Here is a 17,016-nt window from a genome sequence, read left to right on the forward strand (position 1 = left end):
AAGATAACCCCGAATATAATACAACACTAATAATCCCTCAAAATGTTCCTTCAAACCTCCAAAAGACTTAACACCTTTAAACAGAAACTCATCAGGTTAAAGACATTACTATTATGAGTTTAAATCATCCAAATGATTCAGAGATAGTCTTTCATGGCAGAGATCACAGCAGAATCCAGCTCACTGCAAACACAGACACACCCAAGCTCTTTTTCTTCGTGCAGCTCTCAGCAAACCAGCCAGGCACTTTTCAGCTGCTCTCTCTCAAACTGAAACTAAAAGCAGAAGTGAGCTCAGCTCAGCTCCCTCCACCCTCTGACATCACTTCAGTAATATGAGCTGCTCCATTTCTTAAAGATGCATTGCTTAAACATCCATTTCTTAAAGGTACTCTCACATGACAAGAGACCGACTGTATTGTAGCCAACTTTGCAGATGATAAAAAGATAGGTAGGAAAACTAGTTGGAGAATACAGAGGGCACGATCGTACAGCCTCGTCGCAACCGATCTGATGCACCAAGGCTGGTAAATCTTGTCAGAGGCCTCTTGCGATATTTACGATGGTCAGGATGCCTCGCAAGATCTAATGAGATCTCATGAGACATTGCGATCTGGATCTCGCCCTCAGATTTGAATATTCAAGTGAGCAGTTAGGCTCACTTGAATATGTCTGCGCTGGAGGTGCCGGATCGAATATCCACACCTGGGAGACCTCTCCATGGCGCCTTTTAACATCGGTTTCTGCAAACATGGACCAGGCATAACGGTACTTGGGGGGGTCTCCCAGGCAATCGGAGGTCCTTGGATGGTCGGGCCCTGGACAGGGTGGCACCCTGGCACCCCTGATACCACCTGGGCCCATTGGAACTGCTGCCTGGCACTCTGGCACTGCCATCCTGGCACTTCCAGGATGCCCAGGGGGCACTGCCAGGCTGGCCAAGGTTTCCTATGCCAGGGGGTTGAGCTTGGGGTGCCCAGCTCTTATGAGGTCAGGTGAGATGGTGCTCGTGGACCTCCTAATCGGTGAGTAGGGGGTCCGGAGGCTGTGGTGGGGCGTTCCAGAGATCAGGGAGACTGGGGCAGCATTTAGAAATGGTATTTAAAAATTGAAATGAAGCGAAGTGCAACCTCGGCAGGGACTATCTCGCCAAGACCTGAAAAACCCAAGTTCTATTTCAGACCGGGGTTGTTCAGGGTGGGAGATATAGGAGGGATGTCCGAGGTAGGTTCTTTACTCCGAGTGGTTAGAGTGTGGAATGGACTGCCTGCTGTGATAGTGGAGTCGGATACTTTAGGAACTTTCAAGCGATTATTGGATAGGCACATGGAGCTCACCAGAATGACAGCGAGTGGGATAGATTGATCTTGGTTTCGGACAATGCTCGGCACAACTTCGAGGGCCGAAGGACCTGTTCTGTGCTGTACTGTTCTATGTTCTTGGAGCCGTAGGTGCCGTGAATCACCCCACTAAATGCGCCCAAAATGGCACTCTGTTTCTTTTTTGTTAAATCACGCCCAAAATCACACCCAAAGAGTCTATGAAGAGAAAATAAAAGGTCAAGTGAGTGGGCAAAAATTTGGCAGATGGAGTATAAATTGAGATTGTTCACTTCGGCAGGAAGACTGACTATTATTTAAATGAAGGGAGATTGCAAATAATGAGGTAGAGAAGGATCTGGTGTCCTTGTATATGAATCACAAAAAGTTAATATACGGGTACAGCAAATAATTAAGAAGGCAAATGGAATGTTGGCCTTTATTGGAAGGGGGCGGAATCTAGAAATGGAGATGTCTTTCTACAGGGGATTCACAGGGGATTGGTGAGACTTCACTTAGTGTACTGTGCAGTTTTAGTCTCCTTACTTTAGGAAGAATATACTTGAGTTAGTAGCAGTTCAGAGAGGGTTCACTGGGCTGATTCCTGGGATAACAGGATTGTCCTTTGAAGAAAGATTGAGCAAGTTGGACCTATATGCATTGGAGTTTAGGAGAATGAGAGGTGATCTTTTTGAAACTTAAGATTCTGAGGAGGCTTGACAGGGTGCTGAGAGGATGGTTCCCTACTGCCTCTGCTTTTGCTTTGCTCATCGGGGAATTAGGGGCACCATTTAAAAACAAGGGGCGCGATTCTCCGGACTCACGAAAAATCGGGAAATTGGCGGGAAAAATGGGCGCGTTTGATGACGGTCGGGAAGGGTCCATTTCCCGACGTATTCACTTCCGGGAAATGGGCTAGTAACGCGGCCGCGTCAATTACGTGCGCCATTACGACGGAACGCGGCGACGACACGAACACGCCCACGTGACGCCGCCCGACGCCGTAAAAAGGCGCGGGCGAGCACAGAATATGTCGGCCATGATGTCGGAGCCCAGGAGAGCTGCCCCTCGGTTTGTTGAGGCTGATGTGGAGGCGCTGCTCGATGCCGTCGAGCAGAGGAGGGGCATCATCTGCCCGCGTAGAGGGCATCGCCAACCTTCCGGCGTGGTACGCCAGGCCTGGCGTGAGGTGGCTGCTGCCGTTAGTGCTGTGGGGCAGACCCCTTGCTCTGCAGAGCAATGCAGGAAAAAGCTGCACGACCTCACCAGGGCAAGTGCCAAGAGGGTGCCCCCTGGTCACAACCATCCCTCCCCCCTTAACTTAATCACCCACCTGCCCCCCTGGCACGGGGGGGGTGGAGGGGGATTGGGGCAGAGTTGTTTGAGGGTGGTTCATAAAGTTGTCACAGACCCAGCACTCTGGCCTCCGTGGAGAGATGCAATGGTCTTATGACAACTTCACCCCCAAACTGTGCCAGTATCTGAACGGACTGCTGATACCTGCCGTATTGTAATGATCTACCTATGTCCCCTCCCCCAACAGGCCAAGTCCGCTCACAACACCCGTGAGCGGCACAAGACTGGAGGGGGTGCGCCCAACCTGCACCCCCTGACCACATTTGAGCTGAGGGCACTGGACCTTGTTGAGGGGTCTGGCACCCGGGAAGTCGCGCTATGCGAGGTTGGCGGATCTGCAGCAAGTGAGACAACCCTCCTTGACAAACACCCACCCCTCCCCCATCCTCTGTCCCTTCACACACCCTGCCCACTGGGACACCTCCCCCATCCTCTGTCCCTTTACACACCCTGCCCACTTGGACACTTCCCCCATCCTCTGTCCCTTCACACACCCTGCCCACTTGAACACCTCCCCCATCCTCTGTCCCTTCACACACCCTGCCCACTGGGATACCTCCCCCATCCTCTGTCCCTTTACACACCCTGCCCACTTGGACACCTCCCCCATCCTCTGTCCCTTCACACATCCTGCCCACTTGGACACCTCCCCCATCCTCTGTCCCTTCACACACCCTGCCCACTGGGATACCTCCCCCATCCTCTGTCCCTTCACACACCCTGCCCACTGGGACCGTCCAGCGGCCGGCTGAGCGAATCTAAATAACCCGTTTCATTCTCTTCCCTAGGACGTGATGCCGAACGACCAGGGCCGTCTGGCTGCAGACGGACACAGGCATCTGCCCCCCCCTCACCTGGGGCTGAACGACAGAGTGTGCTTAATCAGCGGGGAGTCCCATCCTCCCCAACCCAATCTGCGGAGCAGGACGCCCAGAGGGTGGCGATACCAGAAGCCACAGAAATGTCCAGCGAACACCCTGCGGACTCTCAGCGGCCCCATACCATAGAGGTGGCGTTAAATACAGACGACCTCGGGCTTGCGGCACTGCTATCTCCCACAACATCCATCATCCCAGAGACACTCACCCCGGCGGGCCTATTTAGTGAAGAGTCTCCTGGGTCACAGTCTGGTTCGCACATCACAGTTGAGCAGGTACAGCAGGTGGAGGTCGGAGCAACCGAGGGCCTGGACTGGTGGAGGCCAGGCCAGGCCCAGCATGCAGCTGGCTCCCAGACGTTTTCTGAGTTCCTGGAGTTTCTCAACCCACCCGCACAGCCGATGCCTCAAGAAACCCAGGGTAACAATGACGGGGTGAGGGCTGTTTTCCAGACTCTGCAGACGCTGTTAGAGGAGTCGAACCGCGTCCACAAGCAGGGAGTGGTGCTGCTCATGGCAGAGACCCAGGCTGACACCGCACGGATGGCATCCGCGGTGGAGGCAATGGGTCAGGTTATGCAAGGCATTGGGGTTAATGTGCACGCGTCATCCTCGGCCCTGGACAGGGTTGCCCTCTCACAGGCAGCAATGCGCCAGAGCCAAAACGACATTGCCGGCGCGCTGCGGGCCTTGGCCCAGTCTCACCAGGTCATTGGCCAGTCGCAGCAGTCAGTCGCCGAGAGCATCAACCGCCTGACACACGTGCTGGATGGCGTCGTGCACTCACAGGTTGAGGGCGCACAGTCCCTGGCGGGAATGTCTAACTCCCTGGACTCCGTGTCTGCAAACCTTCGGATCCTGGTCGATACCGTTGCAGGCCTCCAGGACTGGCAGCGCCAGGTGTCGATGGCACGACGGGGCACCTCCCCGCTCGCACCACTGTCCCAAAGTGAGGCGTGGGGGCCACCGGGCTCCCCGAGGGAGGAGGAGGTTTCGGGGCCCATCCCATTAACTCCATCACGGGACGTCCCGGAATTCTCGGCCTCCCCCCGTCCCATCACTGGTGCATCGGGTGAGCAGCAGGCAGAGCAGGGTGGCACAGCGTCACCTGAGATGCCCGCAGAGCAGCCTGGCCCATCAAGGCCGGGTCGCCCCAGGAAACGCTTGCCGAAGGAGAAACAAGTCGAAGGGGGCGATTCGCAGCAGTCCTCCTCCACTCCTGCTGTATCATCTGGGGACTCACGTAGACGTAGTGTTAGGGCCCGTAAGGCAACAATGTGAGACACAGAGTAAGTTGGCACGGGTGAAGGGCACAGTTTAGTTGTAGGGGCTAGGGCACCTGTAAATGTTTGTTCACATTAAACGCACTGTTCCACCTTACTTGTAATACCGTGTGATTGTTCCACAGCCACAGGAATCGTGATGGTGACCGAGTGTCGCTGGGGTTGACGAGTGGTGAAACTTCGGTGCCGGGTGTGCAGTCCCTGCCCCTCCCCCCACCCCCTCCCACAGCTAGCCCACGCGGGCACGTGATGGAGTGTCCATGACGAACTCAGCGGCCACCAAGGTGGATGGTTCAGCTATTGCCGTGGGTCAGACTCTCTCTAATGATTCTGAGCTCACAGCTCTTCGCAGAGCGGGCTGTCATCATTCCACATGGCACTGATCACACCCGCTGACACAGCCATCAATGTTGTGCCATACCGTCTGGACCCAGTGGTATGGGTGATGTCGAAGTGGAGCAGTGTACACTGAGAGGGGGTTGGAGGGGGGGGGGGGGGGGGGGGGGGGGTTGTGGTGGTGGCAGTTATGTGTTGACCCTCTGTGCGACTAGCGATGCAGGTGGTGGTTTGGTGTTCAGCGGGGACGTCACATGCGACGCGTGAACCGTGCTGCCACCAAGGCGTCGCGTGCCCGCCGTCCTCGCCGGGTCTGTTGTGCCGCCTCCTGGGCATCACCAGCACCTGGGTTGTGTCTGCGTGCTGCGCCCGCCACTCCGCCAGCCTCCTCCTCCTCTGTGCTGGCCAAGGCAGCGCTCCACCACACCCCTGGTTGCTGCATGGGCATCGTTGTATCGTGTTTCCGCATTGGTCTGAGGCCTCCGTATAGGCGTCATCAGCCAAGACCTCAGCGGATAACCCCTGTCGCCTAGCAACCAGCCCCTCAGCCGGGGGGGGGACGTCCCACAAACATCGCAGGGATGAACGACTGCGCCAGTATGTAGGAGTCATGCACACTCCCTGGGAACCTTGCACAGACATTCATGATCCTCATGTGGGGGTCGCATACCACCTGGATATTCATGGAGTATGTCCCCCTTCTGTTTGTGAACATGTCCCTGTCCCCTGCAGGCGGGCGCATGGGGACGTGAACACAATCGATTGCCTCATGCACCCTCGGTAACCCGGCCACTCTGGCAAATCCACGAGCTTGTGAGTCTTGACTTGCTTGGTCCTCGGGAAAGGTGATGTAGATGTTAGCGATGGCATAGAGGGCGTCGGTCACATCCCGGATGCACCTGTGCACCGATGACTGGGAGATCCCGGAGACGTCCCCGCTCGGAGACTGGAAGGAGCCGGTAGCATAGAAGTTAAGAGCGACCGTCACCTTGATGGCAACCGGGATCGTGTGTCCTCCCCCCGTTCCACGTGGGGCGAGGTGCGCCACGAGGTGACAGATATGTATCAACGTCCGCCTACTCAGCCGGAGTCTCCTCCTGCAGGTGATGTCCGTCATTGTTAGGAAAGAGACCCGGACACGGTACACCCTCGACCTTGGTCATCGCCTCTGGCGCCGTGGCTGCACCCTCACTCTCTCCTCTTCCTCTTCCTCCTCCTCCTCCCCTTGCTGCTCGACGACTGGCAACTCCTCAGCCCGTCCCTCTGCTGCTGCAGCTGGCCCTGCATCCACTGCGGGTTGTGGCTGTGGATGCTGCTGCATCTCCAAATGCAGTGCAGCGGCCCCAACCACTGCGCAGAACATCGTCGTTCTGTTCACAGACATTGTGCTAACCTACAGAAGGGTGGTGGGGGCAGAGAAACGGGACATGTTAGACGGAGGTTAGTCGACAACTCGGCAGCCGCCAGCCACGGGATACCTGTGTGTCCCGGTGGCCTGGACGCGCTGCTGACACGCGGGCAGCCTAACCCCTGGTCACTTTCTGCATCCAACGGCCAGTAAACTATGTCCTCCTCACGGGTGCGTCAGTGGCCTGTGGCCGTGAGCCACAGGGCAAACAGCGGCCGTGTCCTTGTGACCGGCACACCATGGCATGCTGGCAGACATTTTGTTACGGGGTTGGACGGCTCACTCGCTCACTCTCTCCCTAACACCCCCCCCCACTCCCACTCCCCCCCTCTGTCTCCCCCACTGCCCCCCTCCATCTCCCCCACTCCCCCCTCCGTCTCCCCCACTGCCCCCCTCCATCTCCCCCACTCCCCCTCCGTCTCCGGCACTCCCCCCTCCGTCTCCCCCACTGCCCCCCTCCATCTCCCCCACTCCCCCCTCCGTCTCCCCCACTCCCCCCTCCGTCTCCCCCACTGCGACCCTCCATCTCCCCCACTCTCCCCTCCGTCTCCCCCACTGCCCCCCTCCATCTCCCCCACTGCCCCCCTCCATCTCCCCCACTCCCCCCCTCCGTCTCCCCCACTGCCCCCCTCCATCTCCCCCACTCCCCCCTCCGCCTCCCCCACTCCCCCCCGCTCTGGACCCCCCTCCCGTTCTCAGGGATGCCTTTCCCATTGTGGCCAGACTCGAGCGGTGCGCTGAGCGGTGCGCTCACCTTCTGGAAGCAGTCGTCAGCCAGCACGACTGGTTGACGAACTTGAAAAGCAGGTGTGTTTCACGCCGTGTAAACAGTGCGCGATTAAGTCGGGACTTCGGCACATCCGGGCCGGAGAATAGCGGGGGGGGGGCCAAAAACTAGCGATTCTGGTCGTGTCGGGGGCGCGTTAGAGGCATTTGGCGGGAATGGCGACTTGGAGTCTGTGTGGGGTTCGGAGAATAGCGGGAGGGCGTCGGATCAGCGTCGCCGTAAAAATTTGCGACCCCCGCTATTCTCCGATTTTTCGTAAGTCGGGAGAATCGCGCCCAAGGAGTCTCCCATTTAAGATGGAGATGAGAAGGAAGGTGTTGTTAGTATATTTTTTTTATTTGTTCGTGGGACGGGGGCATTACCCTTGAGGGGGCAGTTAAGAGTCAACCACATCGCTATGGGTCTGGAGTCACATGTAGGCCAGACCAGGTAAGGATGGCAGATTTCCTTCTCGAAAGGAAATTAGTGAACTAGATGGGTTTTTAGTTGACAATGATTTCATGGTCACCTTTTAATTCCAGACTTTTATTGAATTTAAGTTCACCATTTACAGTAGCGGAATTTGAACTTGGGTCCCCAGAGCATTACTCCGAATCTCTGGTTTGCAAGTCCAGTGACAATACCTGTACGCCGCCACCTCCCCTTTGTAATTCTCATTTCCAGAGAACAATGGAGGCTGGATTATTGAATATATTCAAGGTTGTGCTGAAGACTTTTTATTTTTTTATTTTTTTTTATTTTTATTTTTTTTAAAATAATTTTTATTAAGATTTTTACAAAATATAAAACATCACAACAATATTAACAAAACAACCGCGGTAAAAACACAAGAACAATACCCACCCAACGCAACTGCAAACAAAAGAAAAAACAAAAGAACACCCAAACAACACCCGCCACATCCCACAAACCCATGTACACAGTTCTCCCTCCCACCGAACCAAACCTCTCCTCCCCCCCCCTCCCCCCCCCCCCCCCCCCCCCCCCGCCCTCCCCAGGCCTCCACGCTTGGGGGCCTCACATCCTTCCATTGAAGCAAGATCCTCCGCCGGGCAAAGGCCAGAACACCGGCCTCTTTCGCCTCCTGCACTCCCGGCTCCACTGCAACCCCAAAAATTGCGAGTCCCCAGCCTGGCTTGACCCTGGATCCCACCACCCTTGACACCGTCCTTGCTACCCCCTTCCAAAACTCCCCCAGCGCTGGGCACGCCCAAAACATATGGGCGTGGTTCGCTGGGCTCCCCGAGCACCTAGCACATCTGTCTTCGCCCCCGGAAAACCTACTCATCCTCGTCCCAGTCATGTGGGCCCTATGCAGCACCTTGAACTGTATGAGGCTAAGCCTCGCACAGGAAGAGGAGGAATTCACTCCCTCCAGGGCATCCGCCCACGTCCCCTCCTCAATCTCCTCACCCAGCTCCTCTTCCCATTTACCCTTCAGTTCCTCCACCGAGGCCTCGTCTACCTCCTGCATTACCCGATATGTGTCCGAAATCCTCCCTCCTCCAACCCACACCCCCGAGAGCACCCTGTCCTGCACCCCACGTGGGGGCAGCAAGGGGAACCTCTCCACCTGCCGCCTGGCAAACGCCCTCACCTGCATGTACCTAAACATGTTCCCCGGGGGGAGCCCAAACATCCCCTCCAACTCCCCCAAGCTCGCGAACCTCCCCTCCACGAGCAGGTCCCTCAACCTCCTAACCCCTACCCTGTGCCAGCCCAGAAATCCGCCATCAATGCTCCCTGGGACAAACCGATGGTTCCCCCGTATCGGGGCCTCCATCGAGCCCCCCACTTCTCCCCTATGCCGTCTCCATTGCCCCCAAGTTTTGAGGGTAGCCGCCACCACCGGGCTCGTGGTATACCTCGTTGGAGGGAGCGGCAATGGCGCCGTTACCAACGCCTCCAGGCTCGTGCCCACACATGACGCCACCTCCATTCTCTTCCATGCTGCCCCTTCCTCGTCCATTACCCACTTACTCACCATCGCTGTGTTGGCAGCCCAATAGTACCCACAGAGGTTGGGTAACGCCAGCCCCCCCCTATCCCTGCCCCATTCCAAGAACACCCTTCTCACCCTCGGAGTCCCTTGCGCCTACACAAATCCCGTAATTCTCCTGTTGATCCTCCTAAAAAAGGCCTTCGGGATAAGGATGGGGAAGCACTGGAACAGGAACAAAAACCTTGGGAGCACCGTCATCTTAACGGACTGCACCCTCACCGCCAGTGACAGCGGTAACATATCCCACCTCTTGAACTCCTCCCCCATCTGCTCCACCAACCTTGTGAGGTTGAGCTTGTGCAGGGCCCCCTAACTCCCAGCCACCTGGACACCTAGGTACCTCAAGCTCTTCCCTGCCTGCTTCAGTGGGAGCCTACCAATCCACTCCTCCTGATCCCCCGGGTGCACCACGAACATCTCGCTCTTGCCCAGGTTCAGCTTATACTCAGAGAAACCCCCGAATTCACTAAGAATCCTCATCACCTCTGGCATCCCCCCCACATACAGCAACTGGTCGTCTGCGTACAGCGACACTCGATGCTCTTCCCCACCCCACACCAGACCCGTCCAGTACCCTGACTCCCTCAACGCCATGGCCAGGGGCTCAATCGCCAACGCGAAGAGCAAGGGGACAGGGGGCACCCCTGTCTCGTCCCCCGGTACAGCCGAAAGTAATCCGACCTCCTACTATTCATGGCTACACTCGCCATCGGGGCCTCATAGAGCAACCTCACCCAACGGATAAACCCCTCCCCAAACCCAAACCCAAACCTCTCCAACACCTCCCACAGATACTCCCACTCAACCCTATCAAAGGCCTTCTCCGCCTCTAATGCCACCACTATCTCCGCCACCCCTTCCACAGCCGGCATCATAATAACGTTGAGGAGCCTTCGTACATTCGTATTCAACTGCCTTCCCTTCACAAACTCCGTCTGGTCCTCATGAATGACCCCGGGCACGCAATCCTCTATTCTTGTGGCTAGGATCTTTGCCAGCAGCTTGGCGTCGACATTTAGCAGCGAAATCGGCCTATACGACCCACACTGCCGAGGGTCCTTGTCCCGCTTCAGGATCAAGGAAATCAGCGCTCGTAACATAGTTGGGGGCAAACCCCCCCTCCCCCCCCCCCTTGCCTCGTTAAAGGTCCGGACCAACAGGGGGCCCAACAGGTCCACATACCTGGTATGTCCAACCGGTACAGTTCCCCATAGAAGTCCCTGAAGCCCCCATTAACATCTACCCCCTCCGCACCACCTTCCCAGCTCTATCCGTCACTCCCCCAATCTCCCTGGCCGTGTCCCGCTTTCGGAACTGGTGTGCCAGCATCCTACTCGCCTTCTCCCCGTATTCATACACCGCCCCCTGTGCTGTCCTCCACTGAGCTTCCGCCTTTCTGGTAGTCAATAGGTCGAACCTGGCCTGAAGGCTACGCCTCTCCCCCAGCAATCCCTCCTCCGGAGCCTCCACATATCTCCTATCCACCCTCACCATCTCCCCTATCAGTCTCTCCCTCTGCTCCCCCCTCTCCCTATGGGTTCGGATGGAATTATGTCGGCAGTTCGTTATGTCTTTTTTGTATGGGTTTTTCTGTATGGGTCTGGTGGACGGGTTCGGACAGGGGGTAAACAGGGAGTTCGGGGAGCTGGTGGGGGGGATTGACAATGGGAGTTGCCCTAGAGGAGGCGGGGCTGGGCAAGGCGAAAGCGCGGGCTTTTCTCAGGTTTCCCGCGCTGTGAGATGGTGGGGGCGGAGTCGGGGCTGAGAAGCGCGGGCCGTTGCTGGTTGTTTGGAGTCGTTGAAGGTTACCACCAGAGAGCTGATGAAGGCTCAGACAATCCAGGGGACCCATCCCTTCCTCAGCCGAACCTGGTCCACCACTCTCAGGTGTGTCTCCTGGAGCATGGCCACATCCGCCTTCAGCCCCTTCAAATGCGCAAACACCCGGGCCCGTTTGACTGGCCCATTCAGCCCCCTCACATTCCAGGTTATCAGCCAGATCAGAGGGCTCCCTGCCCCCCTCCCCTGCCGATTAGCCATAACCCATCCCTTGCCCACCACCGGCCAGCGTCCCCTGCTCTGCCAGTTCGCCATGGCGGCAACTCCCCCCCCCTCCGGCACCCCCTGCATCCTCCAGCTCCTTCCTGACCGGTTCAGCAGCAACCCGGTACCCCCCCCCCCCCCCCCAACAAGGCTAGGACCCCTCCTAGCCGCGCCCCTCCCTCCATAGCACTCCCGTGAGCCAGCTAACTTCTGCTGACCCCGGCGACTCCCGCCCAACTCCGACTTCTCCCCACGTGGGACTACCCCTCCTCCTTCGTGCCCATCAGCGGGTCCTCCCCCCCCCCCCACCCCCACTCTTGCACGGGAAAAGAAAACAACCAGCAACGGCCCGCGCTTCTCAGCCCCGACTCCGCCCCCACCATCTCACAGCGCGGGAAACCTGAGAAAAGCCCGCGCTTTCGCCTTGCCCAGCCCCGCCTCCTCTAGGGCAACTCCCATTGTCAATCCCCCCCACCAGCTCCCCAAACTCTCTGTTTACCCCCTGTCCGAACCCGTCCACCAGACCCATACAGAAAAACCCATACAAAAAAGACATAACGACATCACCCCACCCACCCTAAGGCCAACCCACATCTTACATTAAACAGAGCAAATACAAGTACATTATTATACAACATCCCCCATCTTAGACCCTCAGTTTGAGTCCAGTTTCTCGGCCTGCACAAGGGCCCACGCCTCCTCCGGGGACTCAAATAATGATGCCGATCCTTATAGGTGACCCACAGATGCGCCGGCTGCAACATGCCAAACTTCATGCTCCGTCTGTGGAGCACCGCCTTCGTCCGGTTGAACCCGGCCCTCCGCTTCGCCACCTCCGCACTCCAGTCCTGGAAGATCCGCAGCTCCGTGTTCTCCCACTTGCTGCTCCGCTCCTTCTTGGCCCACTGGAGCATGCACTCACGATCCACGAACCGATGAAACCTCACCAACACCGCCCGCGGTGGCTCGTTCGGCTTCGGCCTCCTAGCCAAAATTCTGTGGGCCCCCTATAACTCCAGGGGCCCCTGGAAGGACCCAGCCCCCATCAGCAAGTTCAGCATAACAACCACATAGGCCGCCAGGTCCGACCCCTCCAGCCCCTCCGTGAGGCCCAGGATCCGTAAATTCTTCCGCCTCGACCGGTTGTCCAGCTCCTTGAACCTCTCCTGCCACCTTTTATGGAGCGCCTCGTGCATCTCCACCTTCTCCGCGACGGCCACGGCCTCATCCTCCATTTCGGAGGCCTGCTTCTGCAGCTCCCGGATCGCGGCCCCCTGGATTGTCTGAGCCTTCATCAGCTCTCTGGTGGTAACCTTCAACGACTCCAGCAGCTTCACCTTAAGCTCCTGGAAGCAGCGCAGCAGAATCTCCTGCTGCTCCTGCGCCCACTGCCTCCACTCTGCCGGCCGCCATTTTGTTTTTCTTGCCCCGCTTTTCCAGGGGTGCTTCCACAGTTTTTCTTCTTACCCCACTCCTGGTCTGGACCATAGGACCGTAGGGATCGACTCCTGTCCTCTTCCCACGTCGGGATTTGCCGACAAAGTTGGGGCCCCAAAGTCCGTTTTTAGCGGGAGCTGCCGAACGTGCGGCTTAGCTCCGCATTGCCGCCACAGGAAGTCTCGTGCTGAAGACTTTTGATCGACAAGGGAGTTAAGGGTTTTTGGGGGTAGGCAGAAAAATTGAGTTACGCCCACATTCAGATCAGCCAAGATATACTAAATGAGGAGCAGACACGCTGGGCTGAATGGCAAACTGCTGCTCCTGTTTCTTATGATCTTATGATAGTAGCAGTCCTAGAATTCATTGCACATGCAATTTTTGACTGCGGAACAATATGAATCTGGCAGACCTTTGTTAAGCAGTTCCCCTTTTCTATTATTCTCTAAAGTGTCAGTCTCCAGCATGTGGCCCATTCTTTTCATCTTGGGAGCAGTGACCTCTCCTTCAGTTGCTATTCTCTGTTACAACCACCCTAGTGCGTGTAATCCAACTGAATTACAACTAATCCACTGGCATTTTTTAAAAAAAGCAAATGTGTCAAATATCTTACAGTGCTGTTGAAGCCAGAGTTGCAGAATGTGACTGGTTATTTATGTCCTTGAGTTACGTTTGTTATGATAGGATAGCATGTGAGGTAATAATGTGTGGAGTTCTCCCAACCAGTCTGCAGCGGTTTGATGGTGTGCACAGTGAATCCGGCGAAAGCCAAAAAGTCAGAAACCTGCCGGGGTAATATCCTGTTGCAATTCTCCCAATGGTGGATCGCTCTTCCTGCTGGCAGGTGGCACAAACTCCATTTGCATCTCATTAATTCTCATTAAAATAGTTGCCTGTCTGGCCTTTCGATCTTGCATCACGCCAGCAGGAATTTACATCAGTGTTGAAGCCAATTATTAATGAGTGATGTGCATAAGGTGGTCATCAGTTCACCAGAGACTTCAGGGTGAGTGCAACAACGTTCTGCATCGTATTGTGCTGCTGCTGATGTTCACCACTCTGCTGGGGCAGACCGGTTACTGTCTCCAACTCCACGCTGAGCTGGTCTTCACCTTGTTGCTGGACCCATGGGCCCTCCAGTGTCACCAGTTGGATCAGTGCTAGGCCTGGGCTTGGGAAGTACAGGGGTCTCCTTGCTCCTTGTGTCATGCAGCAGTGTTTATTTGGACAGGTCTGTGCTACGGGACTCATGCTGGCACCACAACTAAGGTCTGAAGTTTGACCGGGGATGGAGAGCAAGGTGAGGCCAGAGTGTGGCCGAAGGAGGACAAGGGGACAATATGGAAGGAAGGCTGTGCAAGGAGGGAGGGGGGGGGGGGGGGGTGAGGGCTTATAATGGCAGGCAGAGGGGCAAGGAGGTGTATGAAGAAGATGAACAATAGAAGGTGGAAGGAAGACCAACTAGTGAGAAGATGGACCCCGACAAGCCTGCATGAAAAGGGATACCACATCATTTGCTTCAATTGCTTCACAGCTCCAGGGTCTCAGGTTCGATTCCCGGCTTGGGTCACTGTCTGTGCGGAGCCTGCATGTTCTCCCCGTGTGTGCGTGGGTTTCCTCCGGGTGCTCCGGTTCCTCCCACAGTCCAAAGATGTGCATGTTAGGTGGATTGGCCATGCTAAATTGCCCTTAGTGTCCAAAATTGCCCTTAGTGTTGGGTGGGGTTACTGGGTTATGGGGATAGGGTGGAGGTGTGGGCTTGGGTAGGGTGCTCTTTCCAAGAGCCGGTGCAGACTCGATGGGCCAAATGGCCTCTTTCTGCACTGCAAATTCTAAGATTCTATGATCATCAACTGGAAGGGGATAAATGACCGTAGGAACATAGGAATTAGGAGCAGAAGTAGGCAATTCAGCCCTTCGATCAGATCGTGGCTGGTCTCTTCCTGGCCTCAAAACCACCTCCCTACCAGTTCCCCATTAAACCATTTTTTTAAATCAGAAATATATCTATCACCTTCTTGAAACCATTTATGAATCTGACTCCACCACACCATGGAGCTGTGAAGACTGCAGATACAATGGGGATACAGATTTTGGACATTCTGAATTCTCCCTCAGTGTACCTGAACAGGCACCGGAGTGTGGTGACTAAGGGATTTTCACAGTAACTTTATTGCAGTGTTAATGTAAGCCTACTCCTGATACTAATAAGATTATTAATATTGAGGTCCAAGTGAGGCATGGGCTTGGTGGCGGGGGGGGGGGGGGGGGGGGGGGGGGTTGAAGGTGGTTAAATCGAGGAACAGACACCCTCTTGAGGTTGCTAATTTTTTCCCTCTGGGTTGCTGACATTCTGCGGTCTGGTGAGGGCAGGTGGGATGGAGAGAGTGTTCTGGACTAGTATATAAACATGATGCTGGGACCTTTTAACCTGTCAGCTGAGGGTGGGCAGACAAATCAGCTGTCATCCTGCCAGGAGTCGGAGGGGAACTCGCTTATGCATAATTAATTTGATTCCAAATGCAGGATCTGGCAAAGGATCCTGCCATTCTGTTCGGCGGGCCAGGGACCACCGGAGCTGCCCGACACTGAACTTAGTCTCAGAATGGGAGAGTTCTACCCAAAGTTTGGGCTTATACATTTCAGAACAGTTTAGCATGCTTTGCATAATGTATTTATTGAAATTGCAGTGAATGTTTTGAGTGAAGGGAATTCTTGGATGAACAAATTATGTTTCTTTGTTCCTCTATGTTCTTATCAGATATGATCACCGATTGAACACACTGCATTCCTTACTGATGGGATTAATGCTAATGTTGTTTTTTCCACAGTGGTTGCAACTCACCTTGTATGCTTAAAAATCTCAGGACCTGGTGGCTTACATGCCTGGCTATTACCTCAAACTCAACGCCCAAACCTCAACAGCAGCATATGCAAAATCAACCTCTTCTACCTATGATGACATTCAATGCTACTTCAGGAATCTAGGTGTAAAGCCGCTTGTTGCACACTGTCAGATCAGCATGTCTTACTGCAAATGTGTGAATCTTTGCAATTGGGAACATGTGAAGCCAGGATAAAAGTACAAGTTTTCTTTATCGCTCTTGTATGATTTTACAATAAAGCCCTTACTCTAAACTCTGCCTTCTGGTGGGTAGATGCATTGCTTGGTATAGCTTTGAGTAGAAGATCCCAGGTTCAGTGTTTGGGATTAGTCATTACAGCTGGTTTCAGTGCAGTGGGGAATTGACATCCACAGTTCTATTCAGTTGACCCTGCTGCATCAGTAAACATTTTAAAAATAAGGCCAAACTTGGTTGCTGCAGCCTGTGTCAAACCAGTTAATATTGGTGGATTGTTTGAGGAAACATCAATTAAATTAATTGCCAGCTTCCACACACATATCTTATCCAGCAGGGAAATGATCCTCTGTCCAAGTCAGGGGTGTTCCTAATGCAGCCTGAGATCATTGAAGTCAATGACAATGGATTACATATAAATACAATTCCACACCAAGCTGAAGTGATATACTAAGCATCTCAACTTTATGCAACTGCTCAATGGTTCAAGAAGAAGCTCCACCACCACTGCCTCAGGGTAACTGGGGATGGGCAACAAACCCAGGCCTGGCCTGGAACTTCAAACTTCAGATTAAACAAAAAAGTAGCAGTTAAACACAGCAACAGACCATACAGTAGTTGCCCTCCTTTGTCCGGTTGTGCTACTGATCACATTTGCCCATTTTATTCCTAATCCCTTTCTCTACATTCACCTTTCCATACTAAACATGAATATGATGAAGGGCCAGAAATTGCTGCAATGATTGGATTGGTGGGCAACAACATTACTTGGCTTTACTGTTCATCAGTTACGTTGTAAAATATGTACACTGCAAAATACTGGAATGTTGATTTGATAATGGTGCAGTGATGTCAATGTTACATATAAGGCCTCATGAACATTGTGCTCAATGGTCTTATCTCCTGAACCAATGGAAAACAAAGGATAGAGAAAGAGACTGAGTGAATGATGGAGAAGGAAATAAGAAGAATTCGTGTCAAACAAAATGTTAAAGCACAAAGAGTGAGAAAGAAAGGAAAAGTAAGTTAGAAATTTTAAAGAGCAAGCAGATGACCAGGACATTGTAATCCACTTGTGATTGGGAATTG

At 54.5% G+C, this 17,016-nt stretch overlaps 1 protein-coding gene across 4 annotated transcripts in view; it reads left to right on the forward strand.

The window, feature by feature from the left end:
- LOC119956184 (calpain-3-like) overlaps positions 1-15,985 on the forward strand; it is a 182,398-nt gene extending 166,413 nt beyond the window's left edge. For all 4 annotated transcript variants that reach the window (XM_038783173.1, XM_038783161.1, XM_038783208.1 and 1 more), the window contains one exon: positions 15,679-15,985. In XM_038783173.1, coding sequence (XP_038639101.1) covers positions 15,679-15,705 — 27 coding nt within the window. In that variant the 3' untranslated portion in view covers positions 15,706-15,985. The remainder of the gene's footprint in view (positions 1-15,678) is intronic.
- Positions 15,986-17,016: the final 1,031 nt, after the last annotated feature.

Source organism: Scyliorhinus canicula, chromosome 2 (genome assembly GCF_902713615.1).
Source record: "Scyliorhinus canicula chromosome 2, sScyCan1.1, whole genome shotgun sequence".
NCBI classification, from domain to species: Eukaryota; Metazoa; Chordata; class Chondrichthyes; order Carcharhiniformes; family Scyliorhinidae; genus Scyliorhinus; species Scyliorhinus canicula.